This window comes from Pangasianodon hypophthalmus, chromosome 20, assembly GCF_027358585.1.
Source record: "Pangasianodon hypophthalmus isolate fPanHyp1 chromosome 20, fPanHyp1.pri, whole genome shotgun sequence".
In the NCBI taxonomy this organism is placed as follows: Eukaryota; Metazoa; Chordata; class Actinopteri; order Siluriformes; family Pangasiidae; genus Pangasianodon; species Pangasianodon hypophthalmus.
This window is the reverse complement of record NC_069729.1, coordinates 6540075-6556885: the sequence shown is the minus strand read 5'-3', so window position 1 is coordinate 6556885 and position 16811 is coordinate 6540075. Positions and strand designations below refer to the sequence as shown.

Here is a 16811-nt window from a genome sequence, read left to right as displayed (position 1 = left end):
TGAACAGTGGAAGTTCAACAAAACAGACTTCATGTGAAAACTATAATGAATTTCCTGGTTACACAACTGCACTAATTTGACCATGCAGTACACAGTTATAGAAGGGATTTATTTATAATTGCACTATTCGTTGTCACCTAGATAAGCATAGCTTCCCTACTGAGTCTGGTTCCTCTCAAGGTTTCTTCCTCATATCGTCTCGGAGTTTTTCCTTGCCACTGTCGCCTCCGGCTTGCTCATTAGGGATAAATTCATACATTTAAAATTTATATCCTGAATGTATTTATTTCTGTAAAGCTGCTTTGTGACAATGTTCATTGTTAAAAGCACTATACAAATAAAATTAAATTATTTATTCTTTACATAATCAAATAATTACAATAACCATAGAATCATAGCTGTGCAAGTCATTCTGACGACCACAAACAAGAAACCATTACCAAACACCAGCAGCATGGATTTAACACTCTCACACATGTACAAAGTTCAGCATTTGTCCAATAACAGATACGTAAACTTTGTATTATTCAAACTAGCAATATGCAGCTTAGGACCTAACTTTGGAAATGTGTTTTTCTTAATAAGGTCAAGGTCGAGAAAACACAATCCTCATCCATAAAGCTTAATGAGGACTGTTTCATAACTCCAGTCAAGAAGTAGTCTAACGGTGATTTGACTTTACACTTTGCCAGAAGGACCAATAAGGACAGGAAAGATTAATGCCAGGGCTGCTGCTTCTGCACTTGATCAGTCTGAGTCATTCTTTCCCTGTCTCATAATACCAGCAAGAAGAGTGAAGATCAAAGAACTCAGCTATTACCTGAAGCCTCTTTCTCATTACAGCCAAATTAGCCTCCTCTACTGCAGTGTGCGCTCTATCTCTTCCCCATTACAGTGAGAGATTTACAGAGGACTATTTGTGTCTGTGCCAGAGTGTTGCATACATTTCAAATTATTTCCACACAAACCTGTCAGATAAATGTGAGATCAGCATATTTTATAGCTGGAGATTCTATAAAAAACACACACATATTGCTTCTTTAAAGAGTTATGGCTTCTACTTTTGCCAGAAAAAACAGAGGTAGAAGAATTACCAAGTGAAATTGATTCATTCATTCCTCTTGAATAACTTCTCTATCTTGGATCCAGAGTCTATTAGTGGAACACAAGGCAGGAATATGCCTCGATCCTGAGCTGAGGTCTGTGTGGAGTTTCCCCTGGGTTCTCCCACCTCCTAAAAAAATGCCAGTAATCTAAATTGCTCCTAGACATGAATGTGTGTGTGCATGGACTGGATTCCTCTCCAGGGTGGATTCCCACTTCATGACCAGTGTTCCTGGGACAGACTCCGGATCCACGGCAACCATGACCCGGATAAAGTGGTTACTGAAGATGAGTGAATGAACGAATTTACAGTTGCCCACTGGTGTATTACTCCATTCTCAGCAAATCAGTCTCTTACCATTCTCCGTTTCACAGTAATTATAATTTTTATTTTTTTGTTTTAAATAAACACAGCACTATATTTAATGCATCAGTTTTAAATTACAAAGAAATGATGCATTAGAGAGACATGCCAGCTAGGAAAAAAATATGTATTAGAGCAGATTAGTTTGTATTGCATGTGATTTTATCTGGTAATGTGATTTAATCCAGATCCTCTCCTCTTGTCCTGTGTCTTATGGTTTGGATGGATAAAATGGGCTAAATTTAATTCCCACCTCTGAATTTTTGGGATAGTGGCCATCAATGTCACAGGTATACACAACATAGTATAGTCCTGCTGTGAAAGCTTGTTGTGTCTAGTTACAGTTGTTAAATTACACTTGGACAATGGCTGATTGGGGAGAAGTTTAGTTAAGGTTGGGTGGTAATATCCTTGACTGGTTGCTGGTGGCACTAGAAGCAACTGATCAGTTTACTGCTTGTGTTCCACATGAGTACTCACCTCTTGCGCCTCTGATTCCTCTCTTTCTTCTTCAGCCTCTCGATGTCCAGCTTGGCTCGCCGAAGCACGTCAGTCATCTCGGCCTCCATGGAAACGGATGGGGAGGAGCCCAGGGGGTGTCCAGGTGGAGGTGCATGAGAGGCAGGGTAAGGAGAGCGGGAGGAGAGACGAGACACACTGCGTCTCAAAGACTCGTTCATCGCCTCGCTCTCCAACAACTTAGACCTGAGAAAGATCAAACCACATTTAACATCCTGATAGAGACGTCCTGGACAGAACTGTTTGCAAAATGATCATTATTTACGTAAGAAAACTATGATACTATCTTACCTGAGTTCTTCAATCTCTCTGATGTAGTTTTGGATCAGATTCCCGATCTCCTCATTAGTTTCCCCTAAAGAAAAACACAAAAATTATTTACTGATGATTCACCAAAGAGCTATGTTTATGGCAAGGCACAACGACTTGACAAAATCATGTGTAGGTGTAAGGTGTACCTGTTTTGGTGAGCAGCAGGTTAATCTCGTTGGTCAGGAGTTGAGTGACTCGGGTGTTGAGATGGTCGATGGTCTCCTGCATGGCCTTCACACGCATACGCAGGTTGTCGTTTTCCCTCTGCAGCATTGAGTTTTCCTGGAACAGGTCGCTGAAGCCTTCTGAGCCATCCTCCCCAGCCACACGCTTCCCCTGTCGAGGGGTAGAGGAGAACAGACAGGAAGGAAGTAATTACTGATTAATGATAGACTTATAGAGAGAAAACAGCTCAGACGTCTCTTCATTGATTGCGATCAGTCATTCTTTATTAATGAGTTAGTACTGCTTCACTGAGGTCAGCCTCACACTGAGCTCCTGTCTCTCAATACTACAGACGCTCATCACTAACCACTAATGCCTCTAAGGTGTCCGAGCTTCTCTCATCCTGCTCATCACAGCGCAGTTCAGTTACCGCTATGCTTCATTGACCTGACAGTGAAGTGAGATACTATAAACCCAATCTTTGTTATCATGCTCCTCCACAAACGCCAGGATCGCTCGCCTCTTGCGTCCCTACGCCTCTTCCAGACTTGCTTACTTGTAACATATAAACCTACTTAGCCACTGAAAAAGCAAGAAACAAGAATCTTTATTCAAGATTTATGAAAGGAGAATCCACATCAGCTGTTCCTTTCAGTTTTCCACCCCAAGCAAAGTTTTCAGGACAGAAGACTTTGTGCTTTGCAGTTTATCAGTAACATGACAAGCTGCATTTTTTTGTCTTATTAACCTCGAGACAGAAATAAGAAAGAGGCTGGTGAGGGAACAACTGTTTTTAGCTGTTACAGTGGAAATGATATCACAAACTGACTCGGTTTGCAGATGTTCAACAAAATTAAATCCAACTATAAATGGATACAAAGTATGACGTCATTCTTTAATAACTGAAATATTGTAATCATTGGCAAATTGATGTATAAGAAAAATAGAACATGTTATTTGTTAGCTGTGCAGTTACAGGGAAATAAAATCAAGGCTGTGGTTAAATATTTTCCTATAATAGCACACTCCATCATGTTTTTATTCCTTAATTAGGGCAAAGAACCGGAGGTGTGCTGGCACCTATTGTGTTTGTTAGTGTTATTATTATTATTCTATGATGGAAGTCTATGGTAGCCCCTAGAACAGTATAGTAAAAAGTTGGGAAATTTGGCACACTAATAGTGCAAAAAGTCACTGTACCAATTTTGGGCTCCATCCCTCAATGCCTATAGCACCATCATTAGCTCAATTTCAAGGTACATTTATGCTCTTAACTTTTGACCCGTTTGGTGTAGAGATTAAATACTTTTTCACATGAATCTTTGGGTCATGAAAAGTTCACTGCATCCATTAGTGTCAGTTTCTCCCATATTGAATTTCCATCCTTTTTGAATTTTCTAAAAAAAAAAAACACACATTATTTTTCAATATCCTCCTAAGCTGTTCATCCAATTACAACTGAATTTGGGAATTAGCATCTACAGAGCATCCTGACAAAAAAAAAAACCTCATGAAAGTGCTCAGAATTGCTTATACTAAAAATCATCATTCCTTTCAATCAATCATGTATCAATCATGTATGCATGAGAACTGAGGTATATATGTACAGTAGCCAAAAAGTATGTGATCTCACATCTCTGCAGTGCTTCCTTGTATCAGCACAAAAAAAGCGACATTGAGGATCATGTCCTGAGGGAGTACAAAACATTAGTGTCTTTTCACCACAAGGTGGCGCTATGTAGTTCTTGGCCCCTCAGTAGCTGCTTGCAGCTACATTTCTTTATGCCTTGCTCATTTTCATGAGGCATGCCAACAATTCCGGAGTTGAACCTATACTTAATATCTACCGGGGCTCAGTTGAAATCATTAATTTTTCTGATGTATCCTTCATCGTAATCATCCTCACCGCTTTATACTCCATGAGCTCCATCTGCAGACGGGCAATCTCGGCCCGCAGTGCGCTAATTTGCTGGCTGGTCTTGTCCTGGTTCACCACCACCTTGTTTTTGATGTTGCGAGCCCTGTTAGCGTACTTCAGTGTGTTTAGGGTCTCCATGAAATCCCGGTCCGAGGGGCTGACACAGGCAATCATTACTGTCCGACTACGGGCACGAGGCGAGAGAAAGGGAGTGAATCAAAGAAACATGTTTATACACACATGCACACACACGCACATACAAAATCTTTCCAGGTTAGGCCACACCCATTTTGGATTTAAATTGAAATATAGATATGGATATTTGGAGCACACACACAGACACACACCATGGAGTCATGTACATTCACACACATGCATACACAAACACACACACATACATGCACACACACACACACACACACACATGCACTCAGAGTTTTGCATGCTTGTTGTCCATGTTTGAAGGATCTGTGTGTACAGACCCTCATCTATAATTCAGAAATCCTCCTCACATCTCTGCTCATAAACGTCTGTGTGTGTGATCAGGCTGTTCATACTGTGGGCTAAATATCACCACCATGGAGTCATGTACTTTCACACACACGAGCATACAAACACACATTCATCCACACACACACACACACACACACATACACACACACAGAGCTGCATGCATGCATTAACCTTCAAATGAGTAGGAGAGAGTAACAATGCCTTCACTGTACATGTGCAAACACAATGCGTCACAAATGAAATCTTGGAAAATATGTGTTTGTGTTCTCTGGCATTTTTACCAAACATCTGAGGACATGTATTTGTCTGACTGATTAATCGTATATGTTGTTCCTGGAAGCATTATATGTAAGCGTGAATGTTTGTGTGTTATGTGTTACCTGTTCCCCCCAAGTGAATCCTGCAGCAAGCGAGTGAGTTTGGAGTCTCTGTAAGGCACATGACCAGCCTTCTTACTCTGATCTCCTAGCGCACTGATCACATTACCTAGAGCCAACTGCAACACACATATACACACACAATTCATCACACACCTCGTCACACTTCATCACACTCCCTGTACACTGTTATATAAGTAAGATTAAACTCTTTTAAAGGGGCCCCATTTACTACTGATTAACTGAGTTACAGAAACAATAATGTCAGGCTCTGATCCAAGCCAAAAGAAACTGCTCATCTTAAAGTGCTTTCTTACAATGCAATTACCTCCAACATGCTTGCCCTTGTCCGACAGCAGAGCTAGCATATTGATCTCGATGCAAGCCAAAGCATTGTCACTTCACTACGAACAGAAAGTGCTGACTGCACCAGAAAGCTGCTTAGCAATAATTAATTCCAAATAAATGAAGTTAAATCCCCTGACGATGCAAGGTTTCTATACAAGACACGAATTGATGAAGCTAAGTTTAAAATGCATGGACAGATATTTCTTCTAAACAAAGTGTGTACCAGGCCACAATTGATGGAAATGCCCTCTCGTGCCCGGTCGCCTGTGGCTCCTGTGCGTTTGAGCCGCTCTGATCCGGCCAGATCCACAAAGTGAAACTTTGCTGTGAGGGTTTCGTACTCAGCCTGGGATACAGAGCCATCAGCTACACCGTTCACTTCAGCACTCACAGACCCGTTCGCCTTTAAATAAAGAAAAAGAAACATTAATGACGCCTAAAGCATGACATAAAATCTTTACCTCTTCATTTGTACTGTTATCAGTAAATGTAGAAATAGCATTTAGAGATGACAGCACTATTAGAATCTTTATATTCCACTATCAGTTAATAATTAATATACCAAAGCACTATTCAGTTCTCAAATCTGATTGGCCAGAAGGCGTTGATTAATTTTTAATTAATTAATTTTTATAACAGTAGGTCTGACAGTAGTTCCAGCTTTATATTAACGTGCTCGTTCAGATACTTTATCATCCTATTGTACAACTTACAAAGGCACTTGTATGGAGGATCCACCACAAAAATGGATTTAAAAAACATGTAATCGTTGATATAGGTTTTCTGTGAGGGGAGGTTTATTTAGCATTTTTGGATGGAATCTCCAATGTCAGCGCTTTTATAACAAAATGTGATACGTGAAGGTCTTCAGGACAAAGGGCTTTGTGCTTTGTGGTTTCTTGGTGCAAGACAATATGCATTTTTATATGCCTTATTAATAAAAAAAAAAAAAAGAAAGAAAGGCAGGTGAGGGAATGACTGCTTAAATCTGTTATAATGCAAATGATAAGAGGAACTAACTTATTTCGCAGACATTCCACAGAATATGGATACAAAGTTCGATGTGTCGTTCTTTAATTAATAGAAAATTCTAATCATTGGCAAAATGCTGTGATATAAGACGAATAAAATACTTCAGGACGTGCTATTATTGGAAAAGAATCCATGCCATTAATTTTTTTTTTTTTTGCTATAACAGCATACCCCTTTGTGGTTTATTTCTTATGTAATTAATAAATTGGTTCATACCAGCTGGGTCTGAGGACACACTCTCATCTGGCACAGGTGGATGGTGAAGATGGCGTGAGAACGGGAGCTCTGGGCGTTCATCTGAGTGCTGGCCGTGGTGCGGGACAGAGCGCCGAGTTTCAGACACTGGAGGAGCTGAGAGGGTATCACACATAAGAAGATGTTGGTCAGATGTTAGCTGAACATTCCTAAAGCATGTTTCCACCACAGCAACCTTTTCATAAATCCAGGTCAATTTTCTAGGAGCTCAAACTTTAGGAACATTTCAACTGGAGAAACCAGAGGAGTTTATTACTTTTCCGTAGATAAGGAACTAATGAGGTTGACGTACTGAATATTGCTGACCGAACAAACATAACTGTCACAGAATAACTGTTTAGCCAACAAGCGCTTGCCTAAGTGTGTATTACTTCTGTTATTTTACATAACAGTCCCAGTTTCTGCATTGTATAGGAAAAGCAAACAGGGATCATGTGGTTCATGTCAGGGAAAATATGTAACCCTTTCAGATCCTGAGAAGGTTCTGGAACCTCAGTGGAAACACGGCTTTACATACTGTATACATTATTCATTAATACTCATTAATGTCAAACTCAGTTGTGAGTAGCTCATTAAACATAACTTGATAACTCTTTGATTCAAATACTCCCATACACATTTTTCAGACACACCTAAAGAAAAACACTCACTAATATGTGAGCATGCACTCTCTCTTTCACATTCACATACACACAAAACTTATCAGACCTCTTCCTCGGAGCTGACCAGGCGTGAGGTCACTCCCGATGTGTAGATGCCTCCGCTGCTGTCCTCGTGGATCTTTATGTTGGACTTCCTGCCAGGATCACGGGTGCTGTCAAACAGGTCCAGGATCTCCTCATTATAGAGCTGCAAGACAAGGTACATGCACTATGATCCACAACTGACAAAAGGTCAACATTCTGAAGGTCAGAGAGGTCACCGACTGGCTTTAGAGACCAAGCAGCAAGCTAAACCTGCTCGTGATAAATACTGATGACACTGACCTCAGCGGCATAAACATTATTGTTTCAGAAAGAAAATAGGGTTGAATCCTGTGAGTCATAAAGAAGAAGATAAAATAAGAAAGGAGAGAGGGTGATAGCATACTAAAAAAACATGAAGAGGCAAAAACAGGGAGTCTGAAAGAGAAAGAGAGAGAGAGAGACAGATAACCCATAAGAGTTTCACCGAGGGCTCCTCTAATAGCATAAGGGGCCATAATACCAGCCCATTAAGCCCGGCTCTAGGGACAGCCTCATTCATTTACAGCAACAGAGATGCTTTTGAAAAATTCCCTAAATAATTTGCTGAGACAGACAGCCGGGGAGAGGAGTGACTTCAAACACACAACCGTTCGCGCCAGATCAAGCTCAGCTGCAGGGTTAAAACACAAGCACGCCGGTTTAAACTGATTACCCAGGCATTGTGTGTGTGTGTGTGTGTGTGTGTGTGTGTGTGTGTGATCTGTCCGGTCGATGATAGACCTCCCTGGGCTTTTCACTTAGACTGTCATCAGATTTTCTGTATCTCTCTCCATCCATTTCAATTACTCCCTCACCCTGTCTGGCTCCTTTTCAACACACTCCTTCCTCCATAGAAGATGGGATTTCCCTCTGTGCCAATTAAAACTCTGGGGAAGCCTTACCTAATTTTTTTTTTTTCCAAAGTAATGTTCCATCATTCACCCTAAAACATGTGTCCAAATGAAGCTTTTATTTTGTTATACACTCATGCCTAATGATACTGAATCATAATCATGACCTAGTCCAATTGCAAAAAATAATAAGTGCCTAGAGACCCACTTTTAACAGACATAGTACGGCTAACTGAATAAATAACATTCACTACGCAACTAGGCACTGGTCATTTCCTGTTTTGAGTGGATGTCACACCTCCAGAAACTGGGCGCTGACTTTAAACTCAGGTGGGTGTGTGCCGCTCTCCTGAGCCTCCATTTGACGTCTCTGAATGCCCTGGAAGAGTTGACGCACGGCACGTGGGATGATCCCCTGTTCATCCTCGCTCACAGTCACGTCGAAGCCCGTGCCCATGGTGTACGTCTTCCCCGAACCCGTCTGCCGCCATGGAAGCATAAATAAACAAAAATTATTATTCACACAAAGGTTATAAACCAGGACACAGAATAACAAACAGCATGTATTATGGAAACTCTTTTTAGGAGTCATCTTAGAGTGACTTCTCTGCCACCAACAATACACCTCCTAATACCTCTTTATCATTTGCAACATTATTTTTCCATAACAGCATGCGCTGTCACATTTCATTCCATAGTTAACGCCGGGTGATGGGGTCCAGACCAAAATAGCGGCATCTGAGTGAGTGCATCTGACCTTTTATTTTTACACGATACATGCAATGACAGAGAAAACCAGCTTTTCAGTGGTTTAACAGCCTGACTCTCTAACATGTTATCCATTTTTTTTCCCATTTTCTAGGTATGTTCCATGACTGGAAAACTAGACTATAAATTTCCAGCTTTCCCAGGATGCACGCAGATTTTTCTCCTGTACTGAGAAAGACAACAAATAGAAGTGGGGCAATTTGTCCTGACTGCCTTCCAGTGGAGGCTGTAGCAGTGAAGTAGAGTGTGTGATGAATTAGCCTGAAAGGCCCCGGAGTCTACACACAATGGCACTCAGCATAGCTGTCGCATCATATTGACCTTTTAATGAAATAGGCCATGAGGTCAGCACAGCTTTTATAGTACTTCTAGCTTACTTGCTGGAGAAATATGGGTCTAGTGTAGCAAAAGGCTAGGAGTAAGCATTTGAAGAACTGAAACAATCGTTCTGCAAAGAGTATAGATTTAAATACATGTACCCATGGCCTTTACGGAAAGGTAGAGAAAACCAAAGCATAAACCTGGAGGTCACTGGACTTCTGCTATATGTGTGTTTTGTAAACGTTACCTGCCCGTAGGCGAATACTGTAGCGTTGTATCCCTCAAAGCAGCCCTCGATAAGCTTGTGGACGCAGGCGCTGTAGATCGTCTGCTGCTGGACGTCTATGTCAAACACAAAGTCATACGTGAAGGCCTTGTCTTTACCCAGCAGCACCTGGGGCTCTCCGGGGGTTACAGAGGTGCAGATGTGGCAGCCCTCGATCTTCTCCTTCGCCATCTGAGGACGGATCCTGCCAGGAAGGCGGACATGTACAACGTTTATACGTTAGTATGAACTAGGGGCGTCATAACAAATGTAATAAATTTCACTGTTCAAATACTATGTGATCTTACAAAATATTTATACAGTCAGGTCCATAAGTATTTGGACAGTCACACAATTTTTGTAATTCTGCCTCTGTACATCACCACAATGGATTTGAAATGAAGCAATCAAGATGTGACTGAAGTGTAGACTTTCAGCTTTAATTCAGGGGGGTTTAACAAAAATGTTGCATTAACTGTTTACAGCTTTTTTTTTTTTTTACATAGACCCTCTATTTTCCCAGGCTCAAAAGTATTTGGGCAAACTAACATAATCAAAATATTAGGATTATTTTTAATACTTGGATGCAAATCCTTTGCAGTCAATGACTGCCTGAAGTCTGGAACCCATGGACTCTAATTCCATGGGCTGTAATTCCTAAACAGTTACTGCAACATTTTTGTATATTTTTGTAAACATTGTGTACATTGTGTCACTGTCCAAATACCTATAGACCTGACTGAATATTTAAAGGTTTAAAAAACCACATTCGAGTGTTTACGATCACATGTTCTACTTTTAGTTGCCTGAAGGAAGTCTATCGAAACACATGACTCAAATCTTTGGCTAATTTTTGTTGCTTCGTGTAGGAAAAGGGCTCTGAATAAATATTGTGGCATAACTTTTTGTCACGTTTTTCTAAACAAGTATAAAAACAAGCATTCTATTTGTTCTATTCATACCGTCTCCCTCCACCACCCGACTAAACGAGAGCTCTCCACAGAGGTGACTAGTGAGTGTATTAGTCAACTAGTCGACGAATATATGTAACCCCTGCTATGCTAAGAGCTATGGTCTTACAACAAATGTATATCATTCGATCATCCATCAGCAAAAAGCCCAAAGAGACCATTAGGTTAATCAATGGCTCAGATTCAGTAGCTCAATTAATGGAATTAAGTTACAGTCCATTTCCATTAGCCTATTTTATTTACACATTACTTAATTAACCTCAGTAATCACACTAACAAACTCAGTAATCAGTCACTTTGCATGAGGCTGGTGATAACCACAGAAGAAGCCTCAACAGGCATGTAATGTGATCTATTATGAGCGTTGATTATTTTCAGATTGGTTTTGAGTAGCTGAGCCCCTAGAACCCCCTGCTGTGTGGTATAAGCTTCTTACTATGATGAAGCCAGAAGCGGATTTTACTCACAACTCCATCCCCCGACTACACCCAGCTGAGCACCCACCCGCTCCTTATACAACACACACACTCAATTTTTCCCCCAACATTGTGCCACGTGGAACAAAAAGGACACGACATCTTGATCTTGCTGTTTCACACAGGACACTTGCACGTGGCGCACCAACTTCACTAGACTGAAACGTGTTTATTAGGTGATAAAAGATGCAATAACACATGTACACTGAGGTTAACCAGTCATAAAAGTTTCAGCTCAAAGAGCCTCGCCTACAGGGTTGCCAGGTGTCAGAAAAACTTCCATCCATACTACTTCTCAAAACCCGCACAAAAAGATCTGAAACTGGCCGAAAAAGTTCAGGAATTGCAGAAAAAGAGATTTCTTTTCCTCTTTCTTTACACAGCAAACACATTCACTGTGGTGTGCACGCATTTCTAATTCGCAATCTTTGCTATACATCTTACAACAGAAATTGTTCTGTCCATCATAGATGTCTGCGCTTACATTTTCCCTTTGTTCGCCAACATTTGCAGGAATTAATTCGATTTAATTCCACGTATTTGCTTTATTGGCATCCACTGACTATTTTTAAACTAACCCAAAAACCACCACCAATGGACTTGCTTTTTCCACCCCCGTTTTGGCTTAAAAACTGCGACCCTAGCAACCCTGCTCGCCTACACACACCCACGGGCCACACACACCTCTCCAAGCCCCTCCCCCATACTGCTGACTATAGCAGTTCCTCGGGCATGAACTAAAAGGCTTACCGCCTCCATCAGTGCCTCTCGACTGCAACACAATACAATAAGGTCTCTAAAGATGCTACTAAAGAGAGCTGAGCATAACGACATAGCCAAGACGGAGGACAGTGAGGTCATTATTGCATGGACTGATGGACTACCCTCATTAGAGATATACCTGTTAGACCGAGTTATATATTTTGATTGCAGGAGTGCTATCAGTAATGCGTGTGTGCGCATATGTGTGTGTGTGTGTGTGTGTGTGTGTGTGTGTTGCATGGACAGAAGCTGTACTTTATGGGGCTATGACTACGGTCTCAGAAGGACAGGGTGCAAACACATTACATGTAGGTGTGTTTCACCTATAAACAAGATACACACCAGATGTCAAATGTAACTCGAAGCTTCGAACCCTTGAGTTCCTGTTAAAATTGATTAATAGAGAAGCTTGACAGATGCACAAATTGATCTATTGTGAGAGGAAATGAAGCACTATAAATGCTTTATACACACACTCACACATACACACACACACACACACACACACACACACTGTCTGGCATACTGGGATCTGCAGGCAGGGCTTAACAGGAGCATTTTCTAATGTCTGCAGAATCTTTAAGTTGCTACTTGTAAAATGTACATCAATATTGTCATGACTGTGAACACGAGGGATGTGGTTTGGTCAGGAACCTGTGTCAGAGGCTATTGCTAAATAATTATATTGCTAACTGGAGTTTTAATATGTACTAGTGACCCTATGTGCACACGAGTAAACGACAAATCAATAGGCACCCATTCATTTTCTACGACACAGAGCTGCATAAAGGTCATACCGCAATATTTAAAAGACATTTTCATTATATGTAATATACAATACATCACAATATTGAGATTTGCTAAAATTCAGATACGAGACATTTTTAACTTGCTGTCTAAAAATACATTTTTAAAAAATGGGAGGAGAAATAAAATTTAGAAAAATAGATTTTAACATCTGATCTGCTAACAGTTACAATAAATAATAACAGTTCTATAAAGCAGTGTTACAACAGCATAGCATAAAACATTTCATTGTAACACTGTTATCATACTTATAGTTTTTGAATTCTTGAATCTCATTGGTCAGAAGGTATTGATTACTTTTCTAACACTCCACATAAATTGATTAAAAATATGTAATTGTTGATGTGGTGAAGTTTTCTGTACGGAGACAATTGTTTAACTTTTTTATGGAAGGAGTCTCCAGTTTCAGTGCTTTGAAACCGTCAGAGGTAACTAAGCTTTCCAAGATGGAGGGTTTTCTTGAAACTTGACAAGCTGCATTGTTTTTCTTACCCTGACATTGATAATTTGCCTCTAGCGGTATGTTTTATTCTTTTAATACAGTATGTCATAAACATAATTACCTTCAATAATTAAGCCTATCATTGAAGACTGGTTGCTAATTTGAGTGTTTGTATTCTGCAAGGTTTCTTCATGACATCTGATAGCATACTCAAGGCGGAACTGTACTCACAGATCTGCATTACATAGCTAATAACAGGCCAGACCCTGACAAAAATCCATGCACAACCATCCACATCTCTACCTACTCCCCGTTTATCCCTCTTGGCAGTCTCAAGCTGTGTATCACACTGCTCCCTCCATCAGAAAGGCTGAAATCTGAAGCATATTGACACACTGATTACGGCCAAACACTCCACACATCATACTCCGCTCAGAAACCCAGGCGCTAAAAATAACCTTCACACCTGAGACTCACTCACACAAAACCTGTCGGAGTCGAACAGCTCTTTAAAACCAACAGGAATGAATGTGCTTTTTGGGTCAAGATGGCTGATTTAGGTCCAGTTTAATTTAATCTCCATAATATCTAATCACATGCTAATCACATCTGATTATAATCGGTTCATTTTAATGAAACTGACAACTCGCAGGATGTTGCGACATGAAACACTTGGAAAATCTTGAAAAATTAATTAAAAGTTTCCCTGACGACTCAGCTCTTCTTTTGTTCGCTGTTTAAAGAAAAAAAAAAAAAAAAAAAAAAGGTCCCTGAGGGAACTGCATCATAATGGAGCAGCTCTAGTGTTATCAGTATCAATCTGTAATTATTCTTAAGGATTACATTCAAAACATTAATACCGTATTTGAACCAATCATATAATACATATTTCTGTGTGTGTGTGTATGCACGTGTTGGCACGTGTAGAAAATTGACTTCTGTAACAGGAGCACACAGCTTGTCATTAAAAAGCATTCTGAGACACTTCCCTTCGCTGTCAGGCTTTTTGGTTTGGTGATGAAACATGAATTTGAGAGACAGGTGCTTCCAGTGCATGCGTAAGAACATGTCTCTGTGTGTGTGTGTGTGTGTGTGTGTGTGCGTGTGTGTGAGGAATTAAAATTCAGTGTGTCATCACTTCGCTTTCTGCATTTCCGGCCGATGAACGGTCACTTCCTGTTGAGTAACAAAGCAGCGACAACCACAGAGCCGCAAATCACACTGCTCCTTCCCGCTCGACTGACAAAAAGCATTAACTGTCGCACACTTTTTCCCATCCAGAGTGGCTTATTAAATACTGACTCATAGATTTGTGTATATGTTCATGTAGTTATACAGGTGCAAACACAATCAAAGAACAAAATATACATATTATAAAATGACAGTCTACCAGAGTCATATTATAACTTTCTAGGAAACTCATTTAGTATAAGAGCGCATGATAAGGGTGTGAAAACACAGACCTGCATGATTGCATGATCAGAACAGGATCTGAGAGACAGACAGGGCGGGATGTGCGGGCACACATAGCAAACCCTGTGAGAGAGTTAGCACATGGAATGAATCACCAACATAGGTGCAGATACACTTCTCTCTTTCACAGCAATGACTTGTGTTCAGTAAAAGGTCAAACGAGGCTTGTTTTCTTGATAACACTACCTTGAAAAGCCTGAGGATAAAATCTGACAGGCCAGAGAAGGCTGAAATGATGAGATCATTGGCACCTATCAAGGCAGCATGTATAAAGGTCATGCTAGACTACAAAAAGCCCAATTTATCTGAGCCAAAATCAAGTGGCACCAGACCAAACAGGTCTTTCAATACACATTGTGTATAATCTTGTACACACAATACGAGATTAGTGCTAATCTTGTAGTGCTACAAGATTAGCACTACTCTATCACATTAACACTACTGTACTGTATACATTAATTATGGATTCATCAATACTGATACTGATACTGGTATCAGGTATCAGTCAAATGCTTCACACATATAAAAAACTGTTTAAAAAAAAAAAAATTCAATACCACCATCTGATACTACGGGACTCTATGTGACTCAAGCCTTGTCTATGCTGTCATGCTAATGAACAGACAACATGAAATGACATCTGAGGATCTGGACGTATTTCATACCGCCAACCAAAACAAAGCAAACTGTGTTCTGAGAAAATATCAAGAGAAGGAGGAACTACAGCACCTTCCTACAATCAATACAACTAACCTGCTGAAAGATTTTATGAGGTTTAAAGATTATCTTTACTATAGAGTGAAAGGGCGGCTAACCTGAGCACACAGAGGAATATCAGGGAACGTGGTCAATAAAAAAAAAAAAGAGTGTAAGGTGCTGTGAATTGAGACCACAAATCCGAGCATGGAGAGAAATCGTTGCACGAGAGCAGTTCATTTCTGCGAGCACTGAGTACAACTAGGGTCAAGGTGCAATTCATGTATCTAATATCTTAAACATTAAACTCAGCATTGCTAGCAGCACACAGCAGCAACCAACATAAGCAGAGCTAAATAAAAATGTTCCATGATGCCTATGATTGATTAATACTAAGAAAGTTATGTATTTCAGTATTGCTATTGGTATTGACAAGTAATAAAAAATATACTTGTTCTCGTATTTGGTCTGAAAAAATGGTATCAGTGCTTTCCTAATAATAATAAATATCCTCATTATTGGATAATGAGATCTTAATTTTTCCATCTCAAAGTAAGTAGCATAGATCAGCAGGAGAGACTCATCAACTATGCATCATGTAAATGATCCCTCTACAAGCCGTATGACAACAAACTATAGTGAAATATGTTGCTTGCTGCTGGTCCTCGATATGCTTCACAAGGACAGTGTTTGTTTTTCATCACCCCACAACCACCCCTCCAGCTCCCTCTCCCCACACTGGAAAAGCAGATCATTGGGTAATGGGGAGGGGCGGCAGCACAGGAAACGCTCGGTTTCATTTCCTCTTGCCCTGACAGCTGAGTGACCTTTTTACAGACACACTGACAACTCCACATGCAAACACAGCCACACAGCCAAACTGAAACATTTACGTGTTTCCACATCTGCTCTACTTTCCCCATTTTAGTCCCTACTCCTTGTCTCTTATTTTCGTATTCATCATTTGGCCTGGGTTGTAAACGCACACACACATAAACACTGACCTTGCTGCACCCAGGCAACACACAACACAATAGCTGATGACATGAATGCAGACGTATCAAGCGTTTATCTTTCAGCACGTCTGGCTATCTAAATAAACTCATACTGCCGAGCTGCCTGGTTCACACAGGGCCGCTGACTGCCCGACAATCACAGTCACTTCACACTTCTCTCTGTGATCCTTCTCAATGTCATCTGTCATTGCTTAAGCTAATGTTCTATGTACAAATACAATTCAAATTTCATTTATTTTTACATAGTCAAACACTAAAAAAAGTCTATGCTTAAATATTTAAGATCGTGTACTTATTGACCAGATGGGGTCTCTCACAATAGTCTATACAG

General features: G+C 40.4%; 1 protein-coding gene across 4 annotated transcripts in view; it reads right to left on the bottom strand.

The window, feature by feature from the left end:
* The window catches only part of kif21b (kinesin family member 21B), a 64148-nt gene that overhangs the window by 30972 nt on the left and 16365 nt on the right, over positions 1 to 16811 (bottom strand). For all 4 annotated transcript variants that reach the window (XM_026935314.3, XM_053227008.1, XM_053227007.1 and 1 more), the window contains exons 2-11: positions 9820 to 10042; positions 8782 to 8964; positions 7616 to 7756; positions 6869 to 7003; positions 5844 to 6023; positions 5276 to 5391; positions 4371 to 4566; positions 2446 to 2635; positions 2279 to 2342; positions 1949 to 2173 (exon numbers count right to left, since the gene is read on the bottom strand). In XM_026935314.3, coding sequence (XP_026791115.3) covers positions 1949 to 2173; positions 2279 to 2342; positions 2446 to 2635; positions 4371 to 4566; positions 5276 to 5391; positions 5844 to 6023; positions 6869 to 7003; positions 7616 to 7756; positions 8782 to 8964; positions 9820 to 10042 — 1653 coding nt within the window. The remainder of the gene's footprint in view (positions 1 to 1948; positions 2174 to 2278; positions 2343 to 2445; positions 2636 to 4370; positions 4567 to 5275; positions 5392 to 5843; positions 6024 to 6868; positions 7004 to 7615; positions 7757 to 8781; positions 8965 to 9819; positions 10043 to 16811) is intronic.